This window comes from Furipterus horrens, unplaced genomic scaffold, assembly GCF_987537825.1.
Source record: "Furipterus horrens unplaced genomic scaffold, mFurHor1.1.pri manual_scaffold_7, whole genome shotgun sequence".
Classification (NCBI taxonomy): Eukaryota; Metazoa; Chordata; class Mammalia; order Chiroptera; family Furipteridae; genus Furipterus; species Furipterus horrens.
Window position 1 is genome coordinate 102,725,518 of NW_028327177.1, and position 14,508 is coordinate 102,740,025.

Consider the following 14,508-nt stretch of genomic DNA (forward strand, 5'->3'; position numbering starts at 1 on the left):
TCTTTCCTATCTGACTAGTTATCTGATTGCCTTAATTAACAAAAGACAAGGACAAATCAAAGGGATGTGTGAGAACTAGGAGTAGAAAGAGGCATCTAAACCTTCAAAAATTCAAGAAATGATCTCAGAACTCAGCCACTAAAAAGGGGTATAAGTCTTCTCTGAAAATATTTAAGAGAAGAAAGGCAACAAAGAGTGAGATTCAGTGCCAGCAGCTTAGAGGATGGAGAAGGGTGAGCATGATAACACATGCCAGTGGAACTCAGATAAGCCACATGTCCCCCACGGTCTTGCTTTCAGGAATCAGATCCCTTCCCCCTTACCAATAGGGTCTTGGGGATCTTCAACCTAGGGGTTGACACCTCCGTGCTACAGCTCTCTACTTTGCTGCTCCTCGTTATTTGCTGGTCACCTTAGCACAGGGGCCCTTACAAGGGCCTCAGATGAGTCCATGGATGAACCTGGGAGAAGAATCCAAAACCCCCTGAAATATAGGTAAACTGGGGTGTGTACATTTTTATCTGGAAAAAGTTTATTGTTTTCATCAGATTTTCAAAATGCTTTTGGACCTAGAAAAAGTTAAGCCGCCCCTGTCAGAGTTTATCCTGCTTAAGCCCGCAGGAATCCCAACCCAAGTCCTCAAATTTTCAGGACATCCTTCCTACAAATCCATTCTTGCCCCCAGCACAGAAAAAGTACCCCACCCTGTCGCAGGTTCTTTCTAGGTTACTTTTCTATTACCTACCCCCTCCCCCAGGCTGCCACTATCTCAGAATGCTAGAAGTTCCCACTCATGCCCCTTTCCTGTAGCAGCAAAAACTGTTTCGTGCCATTATCTTATAGGTAGAGAAGGAGAAGGCAATATTTTTTGGTTTTCCAGGGACCCACTTTACCAGGCTGTGTGACCCATTCAGAAATGGTTTCACCCCTGACTGCCACCCTCAGCCTTTAGCTAAAGTCTGGGCTAGTCTACTTCCCCATCATTAGACATCTCCTCCCATTCCCCAACCCTACTGGATCTTGTCAAACACAGTTTAATTAAAGATGAAACCTTAAAATTAGATATATTGAAGTTCATGCCAGTTGCCTAGGTTTTAGAATTCTAGCTCTCAAAATGCTTCTTCAATGATGAGGAAAAGAGTAAAAAAACATGGAAGCAAATCTTCAGCTACTACATTTCCTTGAGGAGGAGAAAGAAGATATAATTTCTTATAAATAAAAAGAAAAAAGCCCCCAAACGTTTTGCCTATAATTGGCCCTGCTGCTTCAAATGTTGCTCACTCAACACTAAACAGTTTCAAGTAACCATACGCACACAGGCTTTGGAGATAGGTGGATCTAGATCACATCTCAGCTTGCCCCTCATTGTGTCATCTTATGCATTATTTCATCTTCCTGTGCCGGTCTTCATCTATGAGGCAGCAACAGTGTGGCCACTTGCCACATCTGCCTCATGGGCTCATTGTGAAAATTCAGTGAAAAGATGGTGTAAATGTTTCAGTACCACGCACACCACACATACATATGCAATAACCACCAAATCTCATGCAAGTAAACATGTGACAACCACTAAATCTATCCATTACAGTTAGTAACACTCTGGGTGCCACTCATTTGGGGAAATATCGCCTTGACAGAGACTATAGATTAAATTCTAGGCATACCTCAGATTTGACTGCTGTGGCCTTGATGCTGATAAAACTTCAGTGAGTGCTCCTGGACCTGTTTTGCTGGCCTAGAAGAATCAGGAGTATAAGTGTTCCTTCAACAGCATACTTCAGAAAACCAACTCACTGCTATAATTTCAAGTTATAAGACAAAGCAGTTCCATATGGATGTTATATGTAGCATGGTGATTATAGCTAATAATGTAATATTTGAAAATTACAGATGATATTAAATGTTTTTACCACAAAAAAGAAATGCTAATTATGTGGTGTGAAGGTGGTTTTAGCTAACACTATGGTGGTAATGATTTTGTAGAATATAAGTGTATCAAATCAGCATATTGTACACCTTAAACTGACAGTGTCATGGCTAAGTTATATCTCAATAAAGCTAGAAAAACAAAAAAAACCCTAGAAAAACATCTGATCCTGAAAATTCTGTTTCTCTTCCCAGCATATTTGCAGATCGGCCACACTGGCTGGCTGGGGAGAGCTGTATGGACGCACTGGCTACAACTATATTTTCTCAGGTGAATTTATTAAGCTGTGTCCTCTGTGACTAAGAACAAGAGCCCAGTCATAGAGAATAGCCACTCCCTGCTACAGTGGCACAGGTAAAGGGTGTGAGCAAGCTGAGGAGAGACTGGGGGCCTTCTTTTATCACTTGAGGAAGTGTTTGGGATAGAAGGCCACCAACATATGGGGCATCTGTGGTGAAAAGGTACAAGAGCTGCTGGTAAGGGATGGAGCTGATGGGGAAGGACCCTGGTCGGAAGCCCCTGGATGGAGCCCCATGCCACAACCTCCATGCTGACAGGTTTCTCTGGCAGGGGGTGCAGATGATGCCTGGGCCGATGCAGAGGACGTCACAGAGGAGGATTGTGCTCTTCGGTCAGTGCCAGGTTGTTATGGGTCTGGGCTTGTGTCAGGGTCGGGGTGTCTGACCAGTGATGGCCATTTTCATATTGACAGTGTTAATTCTTCCCCAGTCCAGGTGAGTGGATTTGTACCCTTCCTCCCACTGTCAAGTCCATCATGCTTTAGGGTTGTTGAAGTGCATCCTGTAGCTTTGCACCGAAGCTGACTTTATTGAATACTTGAGAAACCTTTCTTCACCCTGCTGCACATCAGGATCCCAGAGATAAAATGTCCCAGCCTTGGGTTCCTGGTTCCACAGTCAGAGACAAGGCCCAGATATTTGCATCTGTCTTTAAGCCCTACAGTTTCCAGAGTGTGGCCTGGGTGGTGATGGCTGGCCTGCCTGCAAGGTGTCAGCTAGTACACCTGGTGCTTAGGCACAGGGCAAGGGCTTCAGTACCCACATGAGAGATTAGAGACTAGAAGCTCCACAGCTGTGTGATTGGTCCCATAAGAGTGCTCAATATAAACAAGTGTTTTAGGCCCCTTTAATGGCAAGAAATGATCTAGTTCACATCTTTATACTTTCTTACGAAATGTTTTCAGAAAGCAGCATGATAGGATATTTTGGAAAAGCTCCTTTGCATGGTCTGTACCACATGGAAAGTCTTTAACTGGTATCAAGTGTCTCTGGAATGCACATGAGCACCCTAGTAAAATCAGCTGCCTGAAATCGTGGCTCAGTCCCTGAAAGGCATCTTGCTGTGCCCAGGGTTCTGCCTGTTAGTTTTGAGAGCAATGGCTCTGGCTTGTGCTCAGGAATGTTTAGCTCTTCCCCTGAGATCAGCCAACCTCTACCTCAGCCAGGCCATCTTCCACAGCATACTCTGTTCTTGGTTAGGAGACTGCTAGGGACAGCTAAGCAGTGGGCATGGGCATTTAAAAAAAAAAAAAAATTGCGACTGTTTACTTACTGTACTTTTGCCTTAATCTGTGTGACTGATCAAAAGGCAGCCTGGGAATTAGGAAAATTGTATCTTTCTCCTTGCTTCATAGGCTTGCTAAACAGAAAGAATTCACTTGGTAGTATTTCACGATCAATTGATCAGATAGCTTTAAAAAGTTCATCTCCCATCAAGAATTTGAATCTGTTACGTTCTGAGCAAGCTGTGGCTAAAAATGGTCATAAAAGGTAGAGGGATATAAACTCTTAACAGGAGCTCAAAGACTCTGTCAGCCACCAGCTTGCTGCTTTTGAGAACTCAGAAATTATCTTGAGTCTTCTGGCTTAATGTCAAGCTGGGCCAAAAAGCCTTTTCCTGGTTCAGCACTGCAAATTGCTTCTTTGAAATGCATCCCAGAGTGGGGGGTAGTCTCTTAGAAAGGCACTTTCTCTACAGCTTTTCTAGAACCAGTTTTCCTGTCTTCCCCCTTCCTCCATCTTCTGGAAAAGGGAAATAAGTTCTTGCCAGTGACATCTATACTTTCTTGAACATGCTCCCCACCCCTCAGACTTTTCTGAATGAATGTGCAGTGCAACTTCTCCCTCTGGCTCTTTGTTTCAGAAGTTCCGACACACATCTTTTTGATAAGGTCAGAGGCTATGACATCAAGCTGCTTCGGTACCTGTCAGTCAAATACATCTGTGACCTGATGGTAGAGAACAAGAAGGTGAAGTTTGGCCTGAAGTAAGTACAGGGCACCCACCATGAAATGGGCAGTGGCGATGTGTTCACGTGCTTTTCAGGTTGGTGATAGTACATAGCAGTTACCAAGGGCTCCCCACATGCCAGGCCTTGTGCTAAGGGCTTTCTGTCATCCTTTCATTGTATCTTCAAACACTCCTGCAAGACAGGTTCTAGTGTCGCCCCCTCTTGCAGGCAGGAAAGTAAAGCACAGAGAGGTTAAGTAACTTGCTCAAGGTTGTCCAGATAGAAACTGTGGGAGCCAAGAGTCTCTAACCTGCGTTCTGCTGCCTCCTCCTCTTAGACTCCCATGAAGATTTTCCTTTGGCTCCAAATTCTATACTATTTCTGATAGATTAGTGTTTCTTTTGAAATGGAACAAAAAGATCAGTGTATACCTCATTTTTATTTCACATATGAACCAAGTCTTCATGTGATAAGATAAAACTTGAAAATAATGAAACCTGGATGAGGGTCATGAAATTGTAGGAGTTATTCTGAAATTTCATTTATTTTTTATAACATTGACTTTTAGTTATGCTGAGGTTTTCCTAGAAAATATGAGGCTAAGTTATAGTTTAGCTCTCTGCAGATGTCTGAATAGTTCCTTATCCATCCCTCCATCTGTCAGAACAGACCTAAGTCTTTACCTTGCAGATGCTGTTGTTCCCCCTGTTAGGAGTGTCCTCCGAGAGTATTGAGATGAGAGTCCCGCAAAGTTATTTGGCTCTCATCTTACTCCATGCTCCAGGTCAGAGTGGCTGTGCTGCCTTTGTTTGTGGGACTTAGGCAGAAGGTTGTTCTGCAACTTTAGGTTCTGGTTGTGGTTGCTACAGTGTTAGAGGGAGAGTGACCTCTCTTGCTTAATAAGTTACGGTAGGTCAGGGCAGTTACATTTCTTAATTATTCAAAGTAAGTACTGCCAAAGGGCATCATTTGTAACTCTGAAGAGTAGTTTCTTTAGCAAGAGGTTCACTTAACTTGTTATAATACTCATTGGGGAATGGTGTGTATGTGTTGTGATGTCATAACACATTGTGTCCTGTCTTGTAGTGTTACCTCCTCCGAGAAGGTGGACAAAGCCCAGCGCTATGCCGACTTCACTCTCCTCTCCATCCCGTATCCAGGTAGGGAGCTCTTTTCAGGGTCTAGTCAAGTGACAGGCTTCCAAGGACTGGGGGCCCTCGGAGGCTGTCTGTAGGCTTTTTGTACTTAGGTACATAAGTGTCCCAGGGCTTTCCGGGAGGATCTTGTGTCAGTCAACATAGCACACTATGGCTCCCAGTCATAGGCTTTCATACTCAGGATAGGGTGCCATACTGAAAGGGCTTTCTACTCAGAGGGGTCCAGGGGTTGGGTCCTGGCTCAGGTACTCACTACCATAACCTTGAGCAAGTTACTTCATCTCTCTGAGCCTGAAGTTTTCTCAGGTGTCATTTGGAACTGAGAAAGGCTTAGCTCAGGGTTTTATTGTGAAGATTAGATGAGATCACATTTATCAAAGTGGTCTGTGCAGGTCAAGTATAAAATGACATTATTAGTACTGTGGGTCAGCAACTAACCGTGTTAGTTTGACCTGAGCAGATGTGAACGTTTGCATGTCTGAAATTGCCTCAGGCAGGGCTGTTCTATTGGTAGAAAAATATAATTGTTCTGCCCCTAGTTATACATTGTTGGTGATGGTCTCACTGTGTTGCAAAGCACTTTGGTGTGCACAGAACTAGCTGCCTTTGTCTCTGGTGTATGGACATGTATGCAACCTGTAGCCAGGGCAATATTCTCTGCACTGGATATTAAAACTCTGTTGGTCCAGTTGATAACAGTTAAGTTTTTTGGCAATAACTGCCAGGTAGGTCAAGGAGCCCTAACAGCAGTGTAAGACTTTGTCAACAAACAGCAGGAAGTGTACTCTTTTTTCTTGAAACATCTCTCCTGCTTCTCAGAACCAGCATCTGCCTTCAGTCCTGAGCTGGACCTTGTCTCCTCATCTTGTAACCACATAGCCTATAGCAAGGACAGGCTAGTGACAGCAGTTTGCTATATAGCCAGGAAGTCTTCTCATTAGAACTGCGGGGAGAGTATCTCCTCATCATTGTAAGCTGGTGACCCCAGATAGCCTGGTACTCTTAAAGTTACAGTGGCTTCCACCAGGGTCTCTTCATCTTCTCTGCCAGCTTAGCATTTGGTGCCTTATAGAGCTGGGCTTGAGTCCCAGCCGTAGCATGGTGTATCCTTGAATAAGTCCCTTAAAACCCTTCTGGAACATTGGTTTCATCCTCCATAAAATGAAAATAATGGTGCTTATTTCAAAGTAAAGTGTCAGACCCATCCCTAACAGGTGCTTGGTGAACACCAGACCAAATGATGGGTACATGGGAGAAAAAGCTTAGAGAAGCTCCTTTTCCCAAAGAGTCACTTTGGGCAGATGCCAACGTAATGATGATGCCATGAACTTGACAATATCAGAGGTTCGCTGTGATAGGAGTGTCCCTACCAGGGCATCTACACTGGAGCTATTGGGTAGATTGGTTTCAGAGTAGGCTCTCGATTCCCAGGAAATGCTTTGAGGATACATCACAGACAGAAGTACTCTGTGGAACAGAAAAGGTCTGTGTTGCCTGAGGAACCAAGCGTCGCTTTCTTTGTTTATATTTAGGTTCTAAGTACTTAATTACAAAAATTAGTTCTGCTAGAAGTTTGAAAACCACTGCTCCAGAACAATAGCACAATATCCTTTCTGTTGTAGTTTGGCAACTTGTTACAACTTCCAAAACGTTAACACTCTTTGTTTGAATCAGTTATTCATTAGGCCAGTAATCCAGCTAACTTGGGGGTAAAGATGTTCATCACAGCATCTATTTATACTAGCAATATGTGGGAAATGTCACTAATCAGAATAATGATTATGTAAATGACAGTTTAGCCATTGATAGTAGAATGAAATATTACATAGTCATAGAAAAATGCTTTAAAATTTTTGACATGGAAAAATGCTTAAGATGCTAAGCAGGATACAAAATTATATAAAGTAATCCTCCCTTATTTGCAGTTCCCTTTTCCACAGTTTTGGTTATCTGTAGTTAACCATGGTCTGAATATATTAAATGGAAAATTCCAGAAATAAACACTTCACGAGTTTTAAATTGTGTGCCATCCTGATTAGCATGGTGAAATCTCACGCTGTCCCTCTCCATTCTGCTCAGGATGTGAATCATCTCTTTGTGCAGCATATTCACACTGGTTATGCTGTACCTGACCATTAGCCACTTAGTAGCCGCCTTGGCTATCAGATCAAATGTCATGATATCACAGTGCTTGTGTTCAAGTAACCCTTATTTTACTAAGTTATGGCCCCAAAACATCGGAGTAGTGATGCTTGCAATGTAGATATGCCAACCAGAAGCTGTTAAGTGTGTGTATGTATGTGTGTATGTATGTATAGAAAAAAGCAGTATATATAGGGTTTGGTACTATCTGTGGTTTCAGGCATCTACCAGAGGTCTTGGAACATATCCCCCATGGATAAAAAGGGACAACTATACAATTTCCACTATTTAAGGCAAAAAGTGCTTACACAAAAGGTTGAGAAGGAAATATGCTAAAATTCTAAGATTATATGCCCTGCAATTTTTTTCCTGTTCTTCCCAAAATGTTTATATACTACATCTGATAGCTGTTTATATATTGAGGGAAGGGCGGGAGGGATCAATGAAAACAAAGCTGAGGATGGGGGAGATGCTATTGCATGCTCAGGTAAGGGGTCAGGAGAAGCGCTTTTTACTTTTTATACTTAGTTTTTGAATTTCTTCACATGCCTATATTACTTCATAGAAAGGGAAAGAGCCCTGGCCAGTGTGGCTCAGGAGCGTTGTCCCATAAACCAAAAGGTTGGGAGTTCGATTCCTAATTAGGGCACATGCCTGGGTTGCAGGTTCGGTCCCTGATTGGCGTGCATGCGAGGCAACTGATCAGTGTTCCTGCCTCACATCGATGTTTCTCCCTCTCTCTCCCCCTCTCTAAAATCAATAAACATGTCCTTGATGGAGGATTTAAAAAAAGGGAAAAAGAAACAAAATTGTCATTATCCAAACCAAGTCATTGAAATGTACTTTGCTGAGGATTCAGGGGTCTCATTTAAGCCCTGTAATGACTTTGAAGCTCAGACAGGAACTAGGACAGTATCAGTTCTAGTTCTGTCAAACCAACTTGGGCCCAGACTGGCCCTTGAAAGTGAGAAGTGTTTTGGGAGCACTTCCTTCAGGGTACCAAAATAGATGGGACGAAAAGCTCCCAGTATGAGTCTAATTTGTTTTCTCCTTGAGTGTGGCTGTTCTCCCCCAATTTAATCCCGTTCCTCTTGTCTCTCAGTAGGTCAGAAGCCTATTCAGGCAGTGAATGTTAGAAATTGCCCTAGGTACCGAGTCTGTTTTAATTCTATTTGTTTCTCACAAAAAATTGTGTCTGCATCCTAGGCTGTTCAGAGCTCAACCTAGAGCCCGCGGTATTTATTTGAGCAGCTCGAGTTTGAGAAGACAGCACTTCACAGGAGCTCTGAGAGATAATTGATGTCTTCTAAACCTGGACTCATAACTCATAACCTCTATCTGATATTTATATTTCTCTCTCCCAGGGAGGCACCCAAGAATAGGCTGAAGTGCTATAGCTGAGTATTGTTTCTGACTTCTGAGGCAGAAGTGAGGTTAGGGGGATTAGAGTGCAAAAACGTGTGTGGGATGAGAGCTACGTCTGCACAACATGTGACCTCTATCTCCAGACCTTCATCTCCAAAGGAACCTTCCTTTCTTCCCTGGACCTCAGACAGGAACTTGGCCCAAGAGTAGCTGGAGTGCCGTGTAAATTGTTTTTGGCTTGTGGCTATTTGTGTGGATTTGGACAACTGTTTTGCCTTTGGGAATCTCACCAAAGTGGGGCCTGTGGCCAAAGCCACATGCCGTCCAAAGTTTGTGTTGGCCCTGGTTGAGGAACTGAGAATTTAACTGCAAGAAGCTACTTTCAAAGTGCCTTTTTCCCATCCTTGTGGCTTGAAGCCCCAGCAGCCCACAGATGCTCACTGTGCGATGGTGTGAGAGCAGGCCTCTTCTTTCTGAGCCAAGCAGTGGACTGTAAGCTGCAGGGCTTGTGCTGTGGGCTCTGCTGCAGCAGCAACATGATGGTAATAATATGCTGCCATTTGAATGCCACTGGTACCAGTGCTGTGCTAGGTGTTTTATGTATGTTATTTTATCCTTAACTATGTTACAAATGAGAAAAACCAAGGATTAGAGAATTTAAACTCATTCGCAGTCACAGAGCTAAGCGAAAAGCTGAGATTTGAAACTGGGAATGTTGCCTAAGCCCTTTTCTCTCCACTGTTTCTGTCTATATTCCTGAGAGTTACCCTAGTGGAGTTTCTTATAATTTTCCAGCAAAGTACATCTTGGCCAGGTTTGTTGGAGATGGACGTGTCTCTTGAGCACCTGTCACATTTCAGGCACTATCTGTGCTCCTTTCCAGTATGTTACAATGTCCAGTCCTTACTGAAAGCCTGCAAGGTTGGTATTAGAGCTATTAGAGCAGAGGGGAGTGATCTTCTGTAACTACATAAATTGCTGAGATAGTGCTGATGGGGCTCAGATGGTAAGCCATGCTTTTTGTTTGCTGGCTGTTGACACTTCAGGGGCTTATAGGACAAGGGGGTCTGAAATGAAGGAGAAGTGACCAGTAGCCAGAGGGAAGAGGTGGAGAAGGTGTGCAGGCAGGTCGTACGTCCTCAGGAAAGCATGTGACTGGAAACCAGAAGAGCTCAGGAAGCTTGTTCCCTGTCTCTCACCTGCCCATTCTATTCCTTTCCTGCTCTGCCATCCCCCCCCCCCCCCCCCCATCATGTTAGCTACAGCTTCATCTGGGACCTACCAGTGTGGAGAAGTATCTGAGCTGGTAGCCACCTCAGACCTACAGCACTCAGGGGCATCTCAGGAGACTGGGCTAGAAAGAGTGGTGTCATAACTCTGCTCTTCTTTTCCAGGCTGTGAATTTTTCAAGGAATATAAGGATCGGGATTACATGGCTGAAGGGCTCATTTTTAACTGGAAGCAGGTATGAACAATAACACTCACCAACTTGGGTTTTAATGTTTCTTTGTCAAGGGAGACCATGGAGAACAGCTAGCAATCTTTTTAGAGAAAACAACTACCCTTTTTCTTCCTGTTCTCTTCCCTGAATGAGTCATTTTCTCTTCCTTTTCTTGTATATACATGTTTACATTCTTATCACATATACTTTACTTTCCCCCTTTAATTTCTTCCTTTCTTTAAAGGAGTTTCCAGGGACAAGATAGGAAAAGTTTTTCCTCTTTGCTCCACCATCTGTCAAGAGAAACCAGCATTCTGTTCCTTCCCTAGTCAGTGGGAGCAGGCCACAGGAACTTGCTGGAGGCAGCCTACAGGTCAATGACATCTGTCTCAGCAGTAAAGAATCGAATGGCCAGCTGAAAAGCTCCACTCGGCAGCAGTATCCAGTCCCTTTCATTTTTAAGCTCTTACTCCCAGGGTAGCACAGGCATCTGGCCCGGAGAAGGCAAGCACTGTAGAGGGACATCATGCCTGCCTGTGGTAGCCACAGCTTCAGGGCCACAGCCTGCCTCCATGCCTGCCTGCCTCCATGCCTGCATCTCATGGGTGTCTTTTCTGTCCCCAGGACTACGTCGATGCCCCACTGAGCATCCCCGACTTCCTGACTTGCTCTCTAAACATTGACTGGAGCCAGTATCAGGTGAGGGATAAGGGAAGGGTCCCAGGGGACTGTTGGTGCCTGTCCCCCAAGTCCCTCATGCAGATACTTGAAGGCCTGGCTGGTGCCCTCTGAGCTTTCACAGCCTAGGAAAAAGGGAACTGCTCACCTGTTTAACTCTCTCTCCTGATTTGCTCTTGGCCCAGAAAATACAAGCTGTCTGAACGTGACTCACTCAAAGATTTACGTCCACCAGGGGGTTCTTTTTCCAGAGGACCTCATAGTGGCTGCTTTCCAGCTCTGGGATTTAGTGACTTTTTTAATTTTTCCTTTTAAATGCATGTTCTGCCAGAGGAAGTGCAGAGCTACCTGACCCCATTTGATTATAGAAGCTTTAAAATTATTTCCATTGTGCTCTTCTCTGTCACTGTGGAAGAGGCCTCAGCCTTACTGGTTGCACCTCTCTCTCTCTCTGCTGTGTTTAGTCCACTGTACAAGCCCAAAGGCCAGCAGCCATTTCATTGTCACTTCCTACAGCCAGGACAAGGAGCCTTGATCTCCCACCACCTTCCCCATATCTATTGCCTGTGCCTGGGTGCCACCTCCTGGTCTCCTCTTGTCTGGCTGACACTCTGCCTTCAGGTTTTAGCTCGGGTGTTCATTCCAAGAAGATTTCCCTGATATCTTCTTTCCCTCATCCCCAGGGTCAGATGCCTGTATCTACATTCCCATTGATTCCCTATCATGGAATTTTCTACTGAGCTGTGGTCACTGATGTACAGATCTGCTTTCCCATCTCCAGTAGACTGAGCTCTAGGAGGATGGGGGAACCATGGCCTGTGTATCTGCAGCACAGAAATGCACAGAGCTTAGAGCTGGAAAGGCTGAGCCAGCGAATACCTCGAAAATATCCTGTTTCCCTCTTCCTCTTCCCCCAGGTCTGGACAATTCCTATCTAGCGTTGAGGTCTCAGAGAGGCCTGACCCACTTGTTGGCAGCTGTGTGCTCTCATATGACCTTGGATTTTGTTTTCCGGGTAGCAAGTTGTCTGTAAAGGTAGAGGCTGTGCTTATCTTGTTTTATCTTGTACTTTCAGCCCCTAATCACAAAGCATATGCTTCATGACTCTGAGTGAATGAGTTAGAGTGGTATCAGGTCTTCTCTCTATGTAGGTGTTTCTACAAGAGAGGGAGTTTTAGAAAGGAGAGCAGGCCAGTTGTTTGTTGTGTCCCAGAAGCCTGGAGAAGGAACAGGTTGGGGAGCCCTGCTTCCTGATCTCAAGTCCTACACTGTACCTAGATAGATTAAATGGCCAAAGGAACTTACAGGCTTCCTTCTTTTTTTTTTTATATATAGTTTTTTTTAAAAAATAATTTGTTTATTTATTTTTAGAGAGGGGAAAGGAGAAAGAGAGGGAGAGAAACATCACTGTGTGATTGCCTCTCACTCACGCCCCCAACTGGGGACCTGACGTGCAACCTAGTCATGTGCCCTGACTGGGAATCGAACCAGCGACACTTGGCTCGCAGGCCGACACTCAGTCCACTGAGCCACAGCAGCCAGGGCCAGGCTTCCTTCTTAATTTATCGTATGCAGAGGTCTCAAGTCACACTTATTCTCCCTTATGGCATATTCTTTTTCCTTATGTAGATGCAAACTGTATCTGATGAACTACTTACTCACCGAATAAGGTTCAATTGTAGGAGTTCAATATGTTGACACTGCTGAGGACGATTGTCTCTCAAAGGAGTCCTGTGCATGTGAGGAAGAGTTCTGTCTAATATGAGCCCTGGATCTAGGCCCTGGCTTGCTCAGCCTTTCTTGCAAGGCTCTGTGGCCTTGAGCAAATGACCTCACTTGTCTCTGAAAGTAGAGTTGACAACACCTATTTCAGTGTTGTGGTGAGGTTCAAGTATGATTACTGTGTGAAAGTGTCCTCTTAACTGAAATGCCAGACTGATTTTAATGATGATAATTAAGAACTAGGCTACTAGCTTGCTAACTCAAGGGAGTGAACACTAATAACGTTCCAGACACAAAAGCAGAAGTGCAGGGCTTCCTCCCTTGAGTCCCGTTGGTCTTACTGGGCCTCCTACCACCCTCTTCTTCAGCCAGGTTTAGGTTCTGGCCTTTCAGTCCCTTCAGAATGGAGGTCCAGGACTCCCCATTACTCCTCATCTCCTCAAGTGATCTCATTCATCATTCACTCCATTAGCCCACTGCCAGGTTGCCCAGGCTGGGCCTCTCAGGGCAGTCTGCCTCTACATCACCTTCTGCAAGTATCCCTCCATGCAGCCATCTCAAACTCAAGCTTTCCAGAATGAAATTGGCCACAATCTACAGTGCCCCCAGGCCCTCCACCATTTACCTGGATGCTCAAACTTGAAACTTGGGTGCTTTTCTTCCCCCACAACCATTGCCAGTTCCCATCAGTTCTCTTAACTGTCCCTGAAGAAACTCCCCAGTCCTTCTTGCCTCCATCCCTTAGCGTAGTCCAGGCCACAGTCATCTCAATGAGTCTCCTCTTTGAACATAGGGCACAGTGAATGTAAAGCACTTGAACAGGGCCTCACAGATTGCAATGCTCAGGTCATGGAGGAAGGTCGTCATTGCATCCCCTTCCCTAAAATCCACCACTGACTTTTACCATTTTCCTCAGAGTAGAGTCCAAGAACCCTTATGAGACCCACCCAGCTCCTCTTGTCCCATCCTTGTGACTGGCCATCCTTTCCTCCAGCCACACTGGCTTCCTTTCACCGCCTTAGGGAAGAGTGCTTTCCAGGTTTGCACATGCTATTCTCGCTGCCAGAAACACTTGTCTGCTTTCCCTCCCCTCATATGTCTGTCACCACCTCCAAGAAGCCTTTCCTAATGGTCCCCATGGATCCAGCTAGGTGCACCTTACCAATGACATGGTCCTGCAGCATCTTCGAGGTCTCCTTTTAGCCTGCTCACATGCAGCAGTTCACTTTGCCTTCCCTCAACTGCAGCCTTGTGAGGGCTGAGGTTGTTCACTGCTACGTCCCAGGGCCGGGCCCTCAGGGATGTTCACAAGTACGAGCACTGTGGCAGTACATGTGTGGATCAGATTGAATTCCATAGGGGTCTGCTTTTTCTTTCTGTGCCCCAAGACCCCTTCCAGTGTCTGCTGCTCCTCAAGCTAGTCCCTGACAGTGAATAGACAGCAAGGTAACACTCTCTAGATGTGTCCTACTCCCTAAGCACTAAGCCTTAGAGATGGACATGCCAAAAGAGTCTCTGTCCTTACTGAGCTCGATCTAGGAAGAGACAACATAACCATCACCTGCTTAGTAGAGATATTGACCAGTAGCCATAGAAGAAGACTATAGAGAACGTGATGGGGCTGGGCCTTTGCACGAGTAGTTTGCCAGCCAGGGGGAAGAATACTCCAGGCATAGAAACAAACAGAAGCATGGTGCTCAACTCTGCACCCAGAGACTTTTTCATGGAGCACGTCAGATAAGAGAGTCAGACGAGCCTAGATTTTAATGTACTTCCAGGTCTTCCTCACCTTCTGTAATCCCCTCACGCTATTGTTCCTTACTTAG

General features: G+C 44.9%; 1 protein-coding gene across 4 annotated transcripts in view; it reads left to right on the forward strand.

Moving 5' to 3' along the window:
* The window catches only part of MTMR14 (myotubularin related protein 14), a 57,603-nt gene that overhangs the window by 14,340 nt on the left and 28,755 nt on the right, over nt 1-14,508 (forward strand). For 3 of the 4 annotated variants that reach the window (XM_090284106.1, XM_090284107.1, XM_090284108.1), the window contains exons 4-9: nt 2,122-2,197; nt 2,498-2,558; nt 4,091-4,213; nt 5,264-5,337; nt 10,236-10,306; nt 10,907-10,981. In XM_090284106.1, coding sequence (XP_090140232.1) covers nt 2,122-2,197; nt 2,498-2,558; nt 4,091-4,213; nt 5,264-5,337; nt 10,236-10,306; nt 10,907-10,981 — 480 coding nt within the window. The remainder of the gene's footprint in view (nt 1-2,121; nt 2,198-2,497; nt 2,559-4,090; nt 4,214-5,263; nt 5,338-10,235; nt 10,307-10,906; nt 10,982-14,508) is intronic. The other variant, XM_090284109.1, reaches the window with a different exon arrangement.